Genomic DNA, 17,919 nt, shown 5'->3' on the forward strand with positions numbered 1-17,919 from the left:
CTGGGGGGGATTTGGGGACAGAAATGGGGGTTTTAGGGGTCCTGGGAGGGATTTGGGGACAGAAATGGAGGTTTTGGGGGTCCTGGGGGGATTTGGGGACAGAAATGGGGGGTTTGGGGGGGTCCTGGGGGGATTTGGGGACAGAAATGGGGGTTTTGGGGGGGTCCTGGAGGGGATTTGGGAAAGAAATTGGCGTTTTGAGGGGTTCTGGGGGGGAATTTGGGGACAGAATTGGGGGGTTCTGGGGGGAACTTGGAGGGATTTGGGGACAGAATTGGGGGTTTTGAGGGTCCGGGGGGGGATTTGGGGACAGAAATGGAGGTTCTGGGGGTCCTGTGGGGGATTTGGGGGCAGAAATTGGGCTTTTGTGGGGTCCTGGGGGGGATTTGGGGAAAGAACTGAAGGTTTTGGGGGGTCCCTGGGGGGATTTGGGGACAGAAATGGGGGTTTGGGGGGTGCTGGGTGGGATTTGAGGACAGAAATTGGGCTTTTGTGGGGTCCTGGGGGGGATTTGGGGAAAGAACTGAAGGTTTTGGGGGGTCCCCGGGGGGATTTGGGGACAGAAAAGGAGATTTTGGGGGGTTCTGGGGGGGATTTGAGGACAGAATCGAGGGGTTCTGGGGGGGGGGGGAACTTGGAGGGATTTGGGGACAGAATTGGGGGGTTTGGGGGTCCTAAGGGGATTTGGGGACAGAACTAAAGGTTTTGGTGGTCCTGGGGGGATTTGGGGACAGAAATGGGGGGTTTGGGGGGTCCTGGGGAGGATTTGGGGACAGAAATGGGTGGTTTGGGTTCCTGTGGGGGATTTGGGGACAGAAATGGGGGATTTGGGGCGTCCTGTGGGGGATTTGGGGAAAGAAATGGGGCTTTTATGGATCCTAGGGGGGTACTTGGGGGCTCCTGTGGGGGATTTGGGGACAGAAATGGGGGATTTGGGGTCCTGTGGGAGATTTAGGGACAGAAATGGGGCTTTTGGGAGGTCCTAGGGGGATTTGGGGGCAGAAATGGGGGGTTTGGGGGGTCCTGGGAGGGATTTGGGGACAAAAATGGGCGTTTTCGGTGTGCTGGGGGGGGGATTTGGGGACAGAAATGGAGCTTTTGGGGGGTCCTGTGGGGATTTGGGGACAGCAATAGGGGGGTTTGGAGTCCTGGGGAGGAAATTGGGGACAAAAATGGGGGGTTTGGGGGGTTCTGAGGGTATTGGGGGACAGAAATGGGGCTTTTGGGGTGTCCTGGGGGGGATTTGGGGACAGAATGGGGCTTTTGGGGGGGGTGGGGGTATTGAGGGACATTTTGGGGGTCCTCGGGGAGATTTTGGGGGTCTTGGGGGGAATTTGGGAACAGGGATGAGGCTTTAGAGGGGTCCTTGGGGTATTTGGGGGTCCGGGGGGGATTTGGGGGCAGAAATGGTGCTTTTGGGGGTCCTGGGGGCCATTTGGGGACATTTTGGGGTTCGGGGGGGCAGATTTGGGGACATTTGGGGGTTGGGGGGGGATATTTTGGGGCAAGAACAGGGTGCTGGGGAGGTTGAGGGGTATCTGGGGGTCCGAGGATGCTGTTAATGCGAACTTTGGAGTCCTGGAGGTATGTCGGGGCCGTTTTGGGGCCATTTCGGGGGATTTTGGGGCAGTTCCGGGTTCGGGTCGGGCTCCTCCCGCCGCCATTTCCCGCCGCTGGCGACGCTCAGTCCTCCCGCCTCCTCTCTATGGCCGCCGCAGTCCTCCAAGCGCCGGCCCCGCCCTCCGCCTCGGCCGCTCTACCCTCCTCATCTCTATGGCTCCTCCCTTTCAGTTGCCTGGAGGGGAAAGGGTGCGTCACTTCCGGCGGCGCGCTGCGCTTCCGCTGCGTCTCTTTGGTTCCGGCGGGAGGGCGGCGGTGGTGAAAGTCACTTTGAGGCGAGTCGGTGGTAGCCGGTGAGGGGGGGGAACTGGGGGGTTACTGGGAGCACTGGGAGAGCCCTGGGGGTTACTGGGAGCACTGGGAGGGCCTTGGGGCGTTACTGGGAGGGCGCTGGGGGGTCACTGGGAGTACTGGGAGGGCCCTGGGGGGTCACTGGGAGCACTGGGAGGGCCCTGGGGGGTCACTGGGAGCACTGGGAGGGCGCTGGGGGGTCACTGGGAGCACTGGGAGGGCGCTGGGGGGTCACTGGGAGCACTGGGAGGGCCCTGGGGGGTCACTGGGAGGGATCTGAAGGGCTCTGGGACGGTTGTTGGGAGCACTGGGAGGGAAGTGGGGCGTTACTGGGAGAGAACTGGGGACACTGCGGGGGGCTCTGAGGGGTTACTGGGAGGGAACTGGGAATCTCTGGGAAGGATATTGGGAGCACTGGGACAGAGCTAGGGCGTTACTGGGAGGGAACTGAGGGGTTACTGGGTGCACTGGGAGGGCCAGTAGGGGGTTACTAGGCGCACTGGGGGGGCTCTGGGGGCTACTGGGAGTACTGGGAGGGAACTGGGAGGTTACTGGGAGCACTGAGAGGGGACTGGGGGCGTTACTGGGAGGGAACTGGGGACACTGCGGAGGGCTCTGAGGGGTTACTGGGAGGCAACTGGGTGGACTGGGAGGCAACTGAAGGGTTACTGGATGCACTGGGAGGGCTAGTAGGGGGTTACTGGGTGTACTGGGGGGTTGCTGGGAGGGAACTGGGGACACTGCGGGGGGCTCTGAGGGGTTACTGGGAAGGCCCTGGGAGGGAACTGGGAGGTTACTGGGGGCACAGAGAGGGGACTGGGGGGGTTACTGGGAGGGAACTGGAAAGCTCTCGATGGTTATTGGGAGCACTGGGAGGGAACTGGGGCGTTACTGGGAGAGAAGTGGGGACACTGCGGGGGGCTCTGAGGGGTTACTGGGAGGCAACTGGGTGCACTAGGAGGCAACTGAGGGGTTACTGGGCGCACTGGGAGCGCCAGTAGGGGGTTACTGGGTGCACTGGGGGGTTGCTGGGAGGGAACTGGGGACACTGGGGGGGGCTCTGAGGGGTTACTGGGAGGGGACTGGGGGGTTACTGGGAGGGAACTGGGAATCTCTGGGACGGATATTGGGAGCACTGGGACGGAACTAGGACGTTACTGGGAGGGAACTGAGCGGTTACTGGGTGCACTGGGCAGAGCCAGTAGGGGGTTACTAGGCGCACTGGGGGGGCTCTGGGGGCTACTGGGAGTACTGGGAGGGAACTGGGAGGTTACTGGGAGCACTGAGAGGGGACTGGGGGCGTTACTGGGAGGGAACTGGGGACACTGCGGAGGGCTCTGAGGGGTTACTGGGAGGCAACTGGGTGGACTGGGAGGCAACTGAAGGGTTACTGGATGCACTGGGAGGGCTAGTAGGGGGTTACTGGGTATACTGGGGGGTTGCTGGGAGGGAACTGGGGACACTGCGGGGGGCTCTGAGGGGTTACTGGGAAGGCCCTGGGAGGGAACTGGGAGGTTACTGGGGGCACAGAGAGGGGACTGGGGGGGTTACTGGGAGGGAACTGGAAAGCTCTCGATGGTTATTGGGAGCACTGGGAGGGAACTGGGGCATTACTGGGAGAGAAGTGGGGACACTGCGGAGGGCTCTGAGGGGTTACTGGGAGGCAACTGGGTGGACTGGGAGGCAACTGAGGGGTTACTGGGCGCACTGGGAGCGCCAGTAGGGGGTTACTGGGTGCACTGGGGGGTTGCTGGGAGGGAACTGGGGACACTGGGGGGGGCTCTGAGGGGTTACTGGGAGGGGACTGGGGGGTTACTGGGAGGGAACTGGGAATCTCTGGGACGGACATTGGGAGCACTGGGACGGAACTAGGACGTTACTGGGAGGGAACTGAGCGGTTACTGGGTGCACTGGGCAGAGCCAGTAGGGGGTTACTAGGCGCACTGGGGGGGCTCTGGGGGCTACTGGGAGTACTGGGAGGGAACTGGGAGGTTACTGGGAGCACTGAGAGGGGACTGGGGGCGTTACTGGGAGGGAACTGGGGACACTGCGGAGGGCTCTGAGGGGTTACTGGGAGGCAACTGGGTGGACTGGGAGGCAACTGAAGGGTTACTGGATGCACTGGGAGGGCTAGTAGGGGGTTACTGGGTGTACTGGGGGGTTGCTGGGAGGGAACTGGGGACACTGCGGGGGGCTCTGAGGGGTTACTGGGAGGCAACTGGGTGGACTGGGAGGCAACTGAAGGGTTACTGGATGCACTGGGAGGGCTAGTAGGGGGTTACTGGGTATACTGGGGGGTTGCTGGGAGGGAACTGGGGACACTGCGGGGGGCTCTGAGGGGTTACTGGGAAGGCCCTGGGAGGGAACTGGGAGGTTACTGGGGGCACAGAGAGGGGACTGGGGGGGTTACTGGGAGGGAACTGGAAAGCTCTCGATGGTTATTGGGAGCACTGGGAGGGAACTGGGGCATTACTGGGAGAGAAGTGGGGACACTGCGGAGGGCTCTGAGGGGTTACTGGGAGGCAACTGGGTGGACTGGGAGGCAACTGAGGGGTTACTGGGTGCACTGGGGGGTTGCTGGGAGGGAACTGGGGACACTGCGGGGGGCTCTGAGGGGTTACTGGGAAGGCCCTGGGAGGGAACTGGGAGGTTACTGGGGGCACAGAGAGGGGACTGGGGGGGTTACTGGGAGGGAACTGGAAAGCTCTCGATGGTTATTGGGAGCACTGGGAGGGAACTGGGGCGTTACTGGGAGAGAAGTGGGGACACTGCGGGGGGCTCTGAGGGGTTACTGGGAGGCAACTGGGTGGACTGGGAGGCAACTGAGGGGTTACTGGGCGCACTGGGAGCGCCAGTAGGGGGTTGCTGGGAGGGAACTGGGGACACTGGGGGGGGCTCTGGGGGTTACTGGGAGGGCCCTGGGAGGGAACTGGGAGGTTACTGGGGGCACAGAGAGGGGACTGGGGGGGTTACTGGGAGGGAACTGGAAAGCTCTCGATGGTTATTGGGAGCACTGGGAGGGAACTGGGGCGTTACTGGGAGAGAAGTGGGGACACTGCGGGGGGCTCTGAGGGGTTACTGGGAGGCAACTGGGTGGACTGGGAGGCAACTGAGGGGTTACTGGGCGCACTGGGAGCGCCAGTAGGGGGTTGCTGGGAGGGAACTGGGGACACTGGGGGGGGCTCTGGGGGTTACTGGGAGGGCCCTGGGGGGGTTACTGGGAGCTCTGGGAGGGAACTGGGGACACTGGGACGGGCTCTGGGAGTTACTGGGGGGGGACTGGGGACACTGGGAGTGAACGGGGAGCACTGGGGGGTTACTGGGAGCCTCCCCCCCGGGGTTCCTCCTTTTATTGGTTAATTAATTAATTAGCCACAGTAATTACACTCATTGGCTAGTTAATTAGCTGATAATTATCTCATTGATTATGCAAGTGATTAGTTACACCTTGAAGCACCCCAGTAACTAATTAATCCAATAAGTTGCACCATCAATCACCCAATTAATTGATTACCCCAGTGATTAATTATCCTGTAACTAATTACACCCAGCAATTACCCACAGCAATTAATTATCCCAGTAACTACCCCAATAACTACCCCAATAATTATCTACCACTGTTAATTAATAGTTACCCAATAATTAATTGCTTGCAGTAACCACACTAGTTAACTAATTAATTACCATAGTGATTAATTGCACCATTAATCACCCCATAAATTAATCACCCTAGTAATTAATTACCCCATAATTAATTACCCCCCCATTACCATCCCACTTGTTCTTCCCGGTGTGAGAAGCGTAATTATTCGCAGGAGAAATTAATTACTCCCAGGGGGGTTAATTGCCCTGTTAATTACCCCACTAATTACCCCATTAATTATCCTGTCTTGTTACCATACCTCTGTTACCGTCTCCTTTGTTATTTTCTGTGGGAGTAATTATTCTGGGGGGGGTGGGGGTGTGTGTTAATTATTATTGGAGCATTAATTAGTGCTGGGGACATATCAATTAGTCCTGGAGGACTAATTACCCCCCATTAATTAGCTCCCCCGCGCACCTCCACCCCTTACTCTTTTCTCTGTTACCATTTACCTTCTCCTCATTTGGGGGGCATTAATTATTGGGGGGGGGTAATTATCCCTGGGGGTGTGTGTTAGTCCCAGGGGGATTAATTAGTCCCAGGGGTGTTAATTAGCCCCGTTAATTACCCCCCACTGGGTAGTGCCCCCTCTCTTGTTACTATTTCCACTTTCATTACCAGGGGTGGGAATTAATTATTTGGGGGGGGGGGCGGGCTAATTATGCTTAGGGGGGTGTTAATTACTCACAAGGGGAGTTAATTAGTCCTGGGGGGGTTAATTAGCCCTGTTAATTACTCCCTGCTGGGGTGTTGTCTCCCCAACACCCCCACCCCACTACCCTCTTTGTTACCATCCCCACTTCCATTAGCGGGTGGGAGAAATTAATTATCCCCAGGTGGGTTAATTCCAAGGGGGGTTGTTAATTATTCCCAGGGAGGGATTAATTAGTTCTGAGGGGGTTAATTACCCCTGTTAATTACTTCCTGCTGGGCCCCCAACACCCCCACCCCACTACCCCCTCTTGTTACTATCCCCAGTTCTATTACTGGGTGGGAGTAATTAATTATCCCCAGGTGGGTTAATTATGGTGGGGGGGCTGTTAATTATTCCCGGGGGGGTAATTAGTTCTGAGGGGGTTAATTAACTCTGTTAATTACTCCTTGCTGGGCCCTGCCAATACCCGCACCCCACTACCCCTTCTTGTTACTATCGCCAGTTCTGTTACTGGGTGGGAGAAATTAAATATCCCCAGGTGAATTAATTGTGGTGTGGGTCGTTAATCGCTTCCAGGGGGGTTAATTAGTTCTGAGGGGATTAATTAACCCTGTTAATTACTTTCTGATGATGTTCCCCTCTCCCCAACATCCCCCCTGCCTTGTTACCATCCCCATTTCCACGACCGCTACCAAGAATTAATCATCCTTAGAACAGATTAATTACTCTAGAGCAGGCCAGGTTGATTAATTAGCGCGACGGCGCCTTAATTACCTTGTTAATTACTCCTTCCCAGCCATGGCGGAGGACATCAAGACCAAACTGGAGCGCTACAAGACGGCGCCGTTCGACAGCCGCTTCCCCAACCAGAACCAGACCAGGAACTGCTGGCAGAACTACCTGGGTACCGACCCCCCTCCCCGCCACCCCCGTGTGTGTCCCCCCCCCACCTTGGGGACACTTGGGGACGCTCGTGTCCCCCCAAAAATCCCTTCACCCCCCCCCACCCCCCCAGATTTCCACCGCTGCGAGAAGGCGATGGCGGCCAAAGGGGCGGACGCCGCGCCGTGCCAGTGGTACTACCGCGTCTACAAGTCCCTTTGTCCCACCGCTTGGGTGAGTGGCGCCTCCTTTGTCACCTTCTGTCCCCCCCCGCCCCCCCCCCGCGGCGTCCCCACGGATTTTGGGGGTCCCCCACGGTGTCCTCGCGGTCCTCTGAACCCCCTCTGGTGTCCCCGTGGCCCTCGGAACCCCCACGGTGTCCCCAAGGTGTCCCCATGACCTTCAGACCCCCCCCGGTGTCCCCACAATGTCCCCATGCTCCTCAGACCCCCCCCAGTGTCCCCACGGTGTCCCCATGACTTTCAGACCCCCCCCAGTGTCCCCACGGTGTCCCCATGACTTTCAGACACCCCCCGGTGCCCCCAAAATGTCCCCATGCTCCTCAGACCCCCCCAGTGTCCCCACAGTGTCCCCATGACTTTCAGACACCCCCCGGTGCCCCCAAAATGTCCCCATGCTCCTCAGACCCCCCCAGTGTCCCCACAGTGTCCCCATGACCTTCAGACCCCCCCAGTGTCCCCAAAATGTCCCCATGCTCCTCAGACCCCCCCAGTGTCCCCACGGTGTCCCCATGACCTTCAGATCCCCCCCCCAGTGTCCCCAAGGTGTCCCCATGCTCCTCAGACCGCCCCCCCCCAGTGTCCCCATGGTGTCCCCATGACCTTCAGACCCCCCCCAGTGTCCCCACGGTGTCCCCATGACCTTCAGACCCCCCCAGTGACCCCATGACCTTGAGACCCCCCCCCAGTGTCCCCACAATATCCCCATGACCTTCAGAACCCCCCCAGTGTCCCCATGCTCCTCAGACCCCCCCCAGTGTCCCCCCAGTGTCCCCACGATCTTCAGAAACCCCCAGTGTCCCCCCCAGTGTCCCCAAGACCTTCAGACCCCCCCCAGTGTCCCCGAAATGTCCCCATGCTCCTCAGAACCCCCCCCCAGTGTCCCCACGATCTTCAGAGTCCCTCAAGGTGTCCCCAAGGCCATCAGAAGCCACCAGTGACCCCCCCCGGTGTCCCCACGGTGTCCCCACGGCCCTCTGCCCCCCCCCACAGTGTCCCCACAGTGTCCCTATGACCTTCAGAACCCCCCCAGTGTCCCCATGGTGTCCCCATGACCTTCAGACCCCCCCAGTGTCCCCATGGTGTCCCCACAGTGTCCCCACAGTGTCCCCATGACCTTCAGGTCCCCCTTGGGGTCACCACGGTGTCCCCACGGCCCTCAGGGTCCCCATGACATCACCACGGTCCCCATGCCCCCCACGGTGTCACCACGTCCCCCATGATGTCACTGCGGTCCCTGTACCCCCCTGTGGTGTCACCGCGCTTCCTGTGCCCCCCACGGTGTCACCAAGTCCCCCGTGGCATCACCACGTCCCCCATGACGTCACCGCGGTCCCTGTGCCTCCTGTGGCGTCACCACGTCCCCCATGACATCACTGCGGTCCCCGTGCCCCCCATGGTGTCACCAAGTCCCCCATGGTGTCACCACGTCCCCCATGATGTCACCGCGCTCCCCGTGCCCCCCGGTGGCATCACCAAGCCCCCCGTGGCGTCACCATGTCCCCCATGACGTCACCGCGGTCCCCGTGCCCCCCGTGGCGTCACCAAGTCCCTCGTGGCGTCACCGCAGTCCCCATGCCCCCCACGGCAGCACCACGTGTCCCACGGTGTCATCACGTGTCCCATGACGTCACCATGGTCCCTGTGCCCCCCACGGTGTCACCAAGTCCCCTGTGCTGTCACCGCGTCCCCCATGACGTCACCGCGGTCCCTGTGCCCCCCATGGCGTCACCACGTGCCCCATGACGTCACCGTGGTCCCTGCGCTCCCCCGTGGTGTCCCCGTGATGTCACCGCGGTCCCGTGTCACCCTGCAGGTGACAACGTGGGACGAGTACCGCGAGGAGGGGACCTTCCCCGGAAAGATCTGAGCTTCTCCGACCACCCCCACCGGGGAGGGGACATCTGTGTCACCGGCTGGTGCTGGTGGGGGGGGGGGGCACCCACAGTTGTCACCTTTTGGGGGGGGGCGGGGGGAGGGGACACCGCCGTCACCGGGGCGGTGGCGTGGCCAATAAAGGGTTGAACTGGTCCTGGGTATGGTTTTTACTGGGGGACGGGGGACGGGGACACAGAGCAGAGACGCCGCCCACCGCGCCGGAATCGAAAGGTTTTTATTAATTAAAATAACGGCGGTGGGACGGCGTGGGTCCTTCTCCGGGTGGTCCTTGGGGACGGGGGCGTTACGGGACCAAGGGGACACCCTGGAGGGGCCGGAGACCGAGGGGCGTCCCCAGGATCTGGCCCACGATGTTCCCGGGGGCCACCAGGGTCTGGCCGAGGCCTCGCAGCGGCAGCGCTCCCAGCAGTTCCCCTGGGGGGACGACACGGCGTCAGGGCGTCTTCTCCGTCCCACCGTCCCGCCAGCCATCCCGCCGTCCCCCCCGGCCAGCTCCCCGTCCCTTCCCGCCATCCCTCATCCCGGTTCTTCATCCGTGTTTCCGTCTCTTCCTCCTCTCACGTCCATCTTCAACCGTGTCTCCGGCCATCGTCCATCTTCGATGGTTTTTCCATCTATCTTCAATGGTTTCTCCATCCGTTTCTCCACCCGTTGTCCATCTTCAATGGTTTCTCCATCCATCCGTCGTCAATCATCCATCGTCAATGGTTTCTCCTTCCATCCGTCGTCCATCGTCAGTGGTTTCTCCATCCATTTCTCCATCTGTTGTCCATCGTCAATGGTTTCTCCATCCGTCCGTCGCCCATCGTCAATGGTTTCTCCGTCCGTCGCCCATCGTCAATGGTTTCTCCGTCGCCCATCGTCAATGGTTTCTCCGTCCGTCCATCACCCATCGTCAATGGTTTCTCCGTCCGTCCGTTGTCCATCTTCAATGGTTTCTCCGTCCGTCGCCCATCGTCAATGGTTTCTCTGTCCGTCCGTCGCCCATCGTCAATGGTTTCTCCGTCTGTCATCAATGGTGTTTCCATCCGTCCGTTGTCCATCTTCAATGATGTCTCCGTCTGTCCATCTTGAATGGTTTCTCCATGCATCTCTCCATCCATTGTCCATCTTCAATGGTTTCTCCACCCGTCATCCATCTTCAGTGGTGTCTCCGTCCATTGTCCATCTTCAGTGGTTTCTCCACCTCTCCATCCGTCGTCTGTCTTCAATGATTTCTCCGTCCATGCATTGTCTGTCTTCAGTGGTTCCTCCATCCATCTCTTCATCCATTGTCCGTCTTCAGTGGTTTCTCCATCCATCTCCAATGGTTTCTCCATCCATCCACCCAACCGTCCATCTCTATCCTTCCTCAACGGCTTTCTACTTCTCCATCCGCCGTCGTCGGTGGTTTCCCCATCCATCTCTCCACGAAGAGATGGATGGGGAAACCACTGAAGAAGTTCATTGGTTTGTCTGTCTATCTGTTGATGCTTCTTCGGTGGATGAAGAAATCATTGAAGAACTTCTTTGATGGTGTCTCCATCCATTGTCTTTGGTGCTTTCTCCATCTCTTCATGAACGGATGGGTGGAGAAGCCATTGAAAAAGCTCCTTGATTCGTCGGTCTACTCCTTCGTCCTTCTTCTGTGGTTCTGTTCACCCAACCAGCCGTCTGTCCGTCCTTCTTCAGTGGTTTCTTCATCTCCTCGGCCATCCACCCATCTCCTCGTCCTTCCCGTCCTCTCTTCGTGGTTTCCCCAGCCCCGTCGCCTTTCCTTCACCCAGAAGTCCTCTTATCCCCTGTCCCCCCACCTGGAGGTCCCTTCCCGTCCCCGCGGTGTCCCCTCACCTGCAAGGAGGTCCCGTGGCAGCAGCGTTCGGTGGGGGACGCACGTGTCACCGGGGCGGCAGCGAGGGTCCTCGGGGCACCACGGGGCTGTAGGTGATAGAGGGGTTGGGTGGGGACGTGGGGACATCATGGCGGGGACAGGGAGGTCAGGGATGGACAGGGAGATGAAGGACGTCACGGATGCATCGGGGACACCGTGGCCATGTAGGGATGTCACTGGGGGGACGGAGAGGTGGAGGACATTGTGGAAGGACACGTGGGGATGTCGCAGGTGAAGAGAAACCAGAGGGGACACCACAGCTGGACACGGCGGGAGGTCACAGGTGGACAGAGAGATGGGAGGACATCACGGAGGCACAGGCAGAAGAGATCATGGACAGGTAGGGATGTCACGGATGGAGAAAGTGGTGGAGGACGTCGTGGAAGGACACGTAGGGATGTCACGGATGGAGAAAGGGGTGGAGGACGTCGTGGAAGGACACGTAGGGATGTCACGGGTGGAGAAAGAGGTGGAGGACATCGTGGAGGGACATGTAGGGATGTCACGGAGAAGGAGGTGGAGGACATCATGGAAGGACTTGTAGGGATGTCACGGGTGGAGAAAGGTGGAGGACATCGTGGAGGGACACGTAGGGATGTCACGGGTGGAGGAAGGTGGAGGACATCATGGAGGGACATGTAGGGATGTCAGGTGGAGAAGGAGGTGGAGGACATCGTGGAGGGACATGTAGGGATGTCACGGGTGGAGAAAGAGGTGGAGGACATCATGGAAAGACACGTGGGGATGTCACAGAGAAAGAGGTGGACATCGTGGAGGGACAGAGGGATGTCATGGATGGAGAAAGAGGTGGAGGGACACGTAGGGATGTCACGGATGGACAAATTGGTGAAGGACATCGTGGAGGGACACGTAGGGATATCACGGATGGACAAATTGGTGAAGAACATCGTGGAGGGACACGTAGGGATGTCACGGATGGACAAAGAGGTGGAGGACATCGTGGAGGGACATGTAGGGATGTCACGGGTGGAGAAAGGGGTGGAGAACATCATGGAGGGACTTTAGGGATGTCACAAATGGACAAAGAGGTGGAGGACATTGTGGAGGGACACGTAGGGATGTCACGGGTGGAGAAAGGTGGAGGACATTGTGGAGGGACACACGGGGATGTAACGGATGGAGAAAGAGGTGGAGAACGTCATGGAAGGACACGTGGGGATGTCACAGATGGACACATGAAGGTCCTCATGGACACATAGGGGTGGACAGAGTCGTGGATGGACACCTGCAAGTCATCGTGGACATGTAGGAACGGCTTGGAAGGACACGTACGCGTAGGTGACACCACGGATGGCCGTCGCGGATGGCCACATAGGAGCCCAGAGGACCCCCGGCCCCACGTCCACCTCCCACCCCGTGGTCCCCAACTCACGGCAGATGTTGGGGGTGCTCCAGGGTCCCACCCGTGCCCCGGCTTGGCGGCAGGCAGCTTCGTAGGCCCCCAGGACCTCGTTGAGGACCTGGTTGAGGACCTCGTTGTGGACCTCTTTGTCCCCGGGGGTCTCGCAGAGCTCTCGGAGGCAGACGTCGAAGAAGATCCCGGGGTGGACCGTGGCGTGACAGTCCCCAAAAGGACCTTGGGGGACCCGGAGAAGACCACAGAGCTTGGTGTGGACGAAGGCCCTCTTGGGGGGCTGGCGACAGGGGGGACACGCGGGACCGGGACATGGACGGTGACACGTGTCCCCAGAAGCGGTGGCCTGGTGGAGGTGGTCGTTGTAGGGGTGACCGTCGAAGTTGCCGCAGAGGCCGCAGGTGACGTTGCGGTAGCGAGGGGACACGGTGACGGCCACGGCGGCCCCGGGGCCGACGGTCACGCGGAGGCCGAAGTCGGCGAGGAGGAGGAGGGTGGTGGCACCCAGGGGCGTCACGCACACGGCCCGGTCCTGCAGGCAGAAGGGCAGCGGCACCGCGACGCCGTCCACCTGGGTGGGGGTGAGTGGGGGGACCTGGTTGGCTGTCCCACCTGGTCCTCCGCCCTGTTCCTTCTGGTCAGCCGTCCATTTGTCCTCCTCCATCCATCCATCCTTCTGACCTTCTCCATCTGTCCATCCATCCAACCTCTTCCACCCATTCATCCGTCCAACTTTCATCCATCCGTCAAGTCTTCTCCATCCCACCTCTTCCACCCGTTCATCCATCCATGCAACCTTCTCCATCCATCAAGTTTTCTCCATCCAACCTTCTCCATCCATCTATCAGGTCTTCTCCATCCAACCTCTCCCACCCATTCATCCATCCAACCTTCTCCATCCATCCATCAGGTCTCCAGCTGTCAAGTCTTCTCCGTCCAACATCTTCCACCCATTCATCCATCCATCCAACCTTCTCCATCCATCCCTCCCTTCAGCCATCCAGCCTTCTCTGTCCAACATCATCCATCTCTGTCCATCCAGCCTTCTCCATCCATCTCTGTCCATCCAGCCTTCTCCATCCATCTCCGTCCATCCAACCTTCTCTGTCCTTCCATCTCCATCCTTCTCCGTCCTTCTCCGTCCATCCAACCTTCTCCGTCCGTCCCATCCAACCTCCTCCATCCTTCTCCATCCATCCATCCTTCTCTGTCCATCTCTATCCTTCTCCATCCATCCAACCTTCTCCATCCTTCTTCGTCCATCCATCCTTCTCTGTCCGTCCAACCTTCTCCAACCTTCTCCAACCTTCTCCAACCTTCTCCAACCTTCTCCATCCATCCAACCTTCTCCATCCATCCAACCTTCTCCATCCATCCAACCTTCTCCATCCATCCTCCGTCCATCCAACCTTCTCCATCCATCCTTCTCCATCCATCCATCCTCCGCCCATCCATCCTCCGCCCATCCATCCTTCTCCATCCGTCCAACCTTCTCCAACCTTCTCCATCCAGCCAACCTTCTCCAACCTTCTCCATCCATCCCTCCCTTCAACCTTCAGCCATCCAGCCTTCTCTGTCCAACATCTCCATCCATCTCTGTCCATCCAGCCTTCTCCATCCATCTCCATCCATCCAACCTTCGCTGTCCGTCCCATCTAACCTTCTCCGTCCGTCCCATCCAACCTTCTCTGTCCTTCTCCATCCATCCATCCTTCTCTGTCTATCTCCATCCTTCTCCGTCCGTCCAACCTTCTCCAACCTTCTCCATCCATCCAACCTTCTCCAACCTTCTCCATCCATCCTCTGTCCATCCATCCTTCTCTGTCTGTCCATCCTTCTCCAACCTTCTCTGTCCGTCCAACCTTCTCCGTCCGTCCAACCTTGTCCATCCTTCTCCATCCATCCATCCTTCTCTGTCCATCTCCATCCTTCTCCATCCATCTATCCTCCTCTGTCCATCTCCATCCTTCTCCATCCATCCAACCTTCTCCACCCAACCTTCTCCATCCATCCTCTGTCCATCCATCCTCAGTCCATCCATCCTTCTCCATCCGTCCAACCTTCTCCAACCTTCTCCAACCTTCTCCATCCATCCTCTGTCCATCCATCCTTCTCTGTCCATCTCCATCCTTCTCCATCCATCCAACCTTCTCCATCCAACCTTCTCCATCCAGCCTTCTCCATCCAGCCTTCTCCGTCCAGCCTTCTCTGTCCATCCATCCTCCGTCCATCCATCCTTCTCCATCCATCCAACCTTCTCCAACCTTCTCCATCCAGCCAACCTTCTCCAACCTTGTCCATCCATCCTCCGTCTGTCCATCCTTCTCTGTCTGTCCATCCTTCTCCAACCTTCTCCGTCCATCCAACCTTCTCCATCCTTCTCCATCCATCCTTCTCCATCCATCCATCCTTCTCCATCCATCCAACATCTCCATCCTTCTCCATCCATCCCACCTTCTCCATCCATCCCAGTCCATCCAAACACCCCCAACCCCCCGTTCTCCCCCCCCCCCTCACCTCCACGACGCCGGGGGTCCCTCCCCGCATCACCCAGTGACGTCGCTCCGCCGTGACTGTCACCCTACGGCCGCCACCGCCACCCCGGGCTGGGTCGGTGACAGTGACGTCGAAAGCGGGGTGGACGCCGGGGGGGCCGCAACTCCGTGCCACCACGTAAGAGCAATTGTCCCCCACGGCCGCGGCCGCCCCATCGAAGCTTAGGTAGTGACGGGTCCCCACGGCCCGGCAGGTCCCGGGGGGGCCGGTGACCCCCGTCACTCTTCCTGGCACGACCGAACACCCTTGGGTGCCCCCGGCGCCGGGGGGGGTGACGCAGCCCTCCCGGCACCCTCGGGTGCAGCCGGGGGCGCAGACGGCGTAGCGGGTGCCCGCCGGGCAGTTGGGTGCTGGGGGGGGCAAGGGATGAGAGGGGGGTGTCCCTGGGTGCTCTATGGGGCTGGTGTCCCCCCCAAACTCCAATGTGAGGGTCCCTTGGGTGGTCTATGGGGCTGGTGTCCCCCCCCAAACCCCAATGCTGGGATCTCTGGGTGCTCTGTGGGGCTGGTGTCCCTCCCCAAACCCCAATGTGTGGGTCCCTGGGTGCTCTGTGGGGCTGGTGTCCCCCCCCAAACCCCAATGCTGGGATCTCTGGGTGCTCTGTGGGGCTGGTGTCCCCCCCAAACCCCAATGTGTGGGTCCCTGGGTGCTCTGTGGGGCTGGTGTCCCCCCCCAAACCCCAATGCTGGGATCTCTGGGTCTCTGTGGGGCTGGTGTCCCCCCCCAACCCCAATGTGTGGGTCCCTGGGTGCTCTGTGGGGCTGGTGTCCCCCCCCAAACCCCAATGCTGGGATCTCTGGGTGCTCTGTGGGGCTGGTGTCCCCCCCAAACCCCAATGTGGGGGTCCCTGGGTGCTCTGTGGGGCTGGTGTCCCCCCCACCCCATGCCAGGGTCCCTTGGGTGCTCTATGGGGCTGGTGTCCCCCCCCAAACCCCAATGCTGGGATCTCTGGGTGCTCTGTGGGGCTGGTGTCCCCCCCAACCCCAATGTGTGGGTCCCTGGGTGCTCTATGGGGCTGGTGTCCCCCCCTGAAACCCCAATGTCGGGGTCCCTGTGCTCTGTGGGGCTGGTGTCCTCCCCCAAACCCCAATACCAGGGTCCCTGGGTGCTCTGTGGGGCTGGTGTGTCCCGTCCCCCCCCACGCCAGTGTCCCTTGGGTGCTGGGTGGGCGACTTACGGCAGAAACCCTCGTTGCGCCATTCCAGGACCCTCTTCCCGGCTTCCTGGCAGGCGGCGGCGTAGGCGGCGAGGACGCGGCAGACGCCCTCGCGGCGACACCGGTCGGCGACGCAATCCCGGTAGTAGGTTTCAGGGTGAACGGTCCCGTGGCAGAACCGGAAAGGTCCTTCCTTACTCAGCACCACCCCGCACTCTCCCCCACCCTCCGCCTGTCCCTTCCCCGATCCCCCCGGCACCCCGCACCCCAAAATCTCCCTGCACCCCGACCCCGCCACCCGCCACCCCCCCGCCGGCCCCGCGTCGTTGCGGGGGTCCCCGTCCGAGTCCCCGCAGAGCCCGCAGAGACGACCGCCGTAAACGCCCGGCACCTGGACCCTCACCCGGCCGTGACGCCCGTCGAAGGTCACCGTCACCCCCCGGGGGGTCCTCACCGTCACCTCCCACCCCCGGGGCTCCAGGGTCACCGCCGAGGTCCCCACCGCGTGGGGCAGGCGGGTCGGTGCGCCGTTCACCTTTTTTTGGGGGGGGAAAGAGGTTTAGTCGGGGTCAGGAGTGGGGCAGAATCTGCCTTGGGCCATCCCAGAGCCCGTTTCCTTGCTACTCGTGGTTTACTCACCCGTTACTCATGGTTTGCTCGCTTGCTGCTCATAATTTTCTCGCTTGGCGCTCATGCTTTAGTCACTCGCCATTCATATTTTACTCACTCGCCATTCATACTTTACTCACTTGTCTCTCATGGTTTACTCACCCGTTACTCGTGTTTTGCTCTCTTGCTGCTCGTAATTTTCTCGCTTGGCACTCGTAATTTAGTCACTCGCCTCTCATGGTTTACTCACTCGCCTCTCATGGTTTACTCACCCGTTCATTGTGGTTTGCTCACTTGCTGCTCATAATTGTCTCACTCGGTGCTCATGGTTTACTCACTCGCCTCTCATGGTTTTCTCACCACACATCGTTTACTCACTCGCTACTGACACTTTACTCATTCGCCACTTATGGTTTACTCACAAGCTACTCGCTCGTTGCTCACTACTTGGTACCAGCCCAGCTTGTGGTGGGGACTGGATGGGAACAAGCCCTCTTACTCACTACTTATGCTTTACTCACTGACTACTCGGCACTGAACTTCCAGCTTATGATGTTTCCCCTCTTACTCCTTCCTTCCGCCTTACTCACACACTTGCTACACACTCACTACTCACTCAACTCATGACACATCCCTGGGCGCATTCCCTACGTCCTCCCAGCTTGCTCACCTACTCCTGTTACTCACTACTCGCTTGTTACTTGCTTACTACTCGCTCCTTGGGCTATCCAGACCAGCTTAAACACTCTTTATGCCCGCTACTCACTCGCTACTCATCACTTGGCCAACAAACACATCCCCACTTACTACCGGCACGGGGAGAAAGTGCTACTCAGCGCCCCAAACCCTCCTCCGGGGTTACTCACCGCCTCCCTCCACCCTCACGCCTCCCTCCTCGCCGCTCTTACTCACTCCCCACCGCCGTACTCACGCCCTACTCCTCCCTTCTTTGCCCCTAGAGCTACTCACCGTCACCTGCCCGGGCTCCAGCCCCACGCGCGTACGATGCACGAGGACCTCGGCCCCGACGATGCCGCCGGCGCCGCCGCGCACCAGGACGCGGAAAGGTTCGGTCCCGCCGGCGCCGGGGCAGAGGCCGGCCAGGAGGTAAACGCAGGAGACGG

General features: G+C 59.8%; 1 protein-coding gene across 2 annotated transcripts; it reads left to right on the forward strand.

Annotated features, from left to right (window-relative positions):
* Positions 1 to 1,778: 1,778 nt before the first annotated feature.
* On the forward strand, positions 1,779 to 9,377 carry COX6B1 (cytochrome c oxidase subunit 6B1). Of its 2 annotated transcripts, none has more exons than XM_069774679.1 (4): positions 1,779 to 1,895; positions 7,006 to 7,113; positions 7,225 to 7,325; positions 9,147 to 9,377. In XM_069774679.1, exons 2-4 carry the CDS (start codon positions 7,008 to 7,010, stop codon positions 9,198 to 9,200), a joined length of 261 nt encoding a protein of 86 aa, XP_069630780.1. In that variant the 5' UTR covers positions 1,779 to 1,895; positions 7,006 to 7,007; the 3' UTR covers positions 9,201 to 9,377. The 2 variants fall into 2 exon arrangements, with proteins under 2 accessions (XP_069630780.1, XP_069630779.1); XM_069774678.1 differs by having other exon boundaries at positions 1,781 to 1,913.
* Positions 9,378 to 17,919: the final 8,542 nt, after the last annotated feature.

The sequence above is a fragment of the Haliaeetus albicilla genome, chromosome 31 (assembly GCF_947461875.1).
Source record: "Haliaeetus albicilla chromosome 31, bHalAlb1.1, whole genome shotgun sequence".
Lineage (NCBI taxonomy): Eukaryota > Metazoa > Chordata > Aves > Accipitriformes > Accipitridae > Haliaeetus > Haliaeetus albicilla.

Bases quoted from the DNA above. Each gene is read 5' to 3' on its own strand.
- COX6B1 (XM_069774679.1), top strand. From the start codon at position 7,008: ATGGCGGAGGACATCAAGACCAAACTGGAGCGCTACAAGACGGCGCCG. The intron at 7,114-7,224 runs GTACCGACCCCC...CCACCCCCCCAG, and splicing joins CTGCTGGCAGAACTACCTGG to ATTTCCACCGCTGCGAGAAG. The intron at 7,326-9,146 runs GTGAGTGGCGCC...GTCACCCTGCAG, and splicing joins CCCTTTGTCCCACCGCTTGG to GTGACAACGTGGGACGAGTA.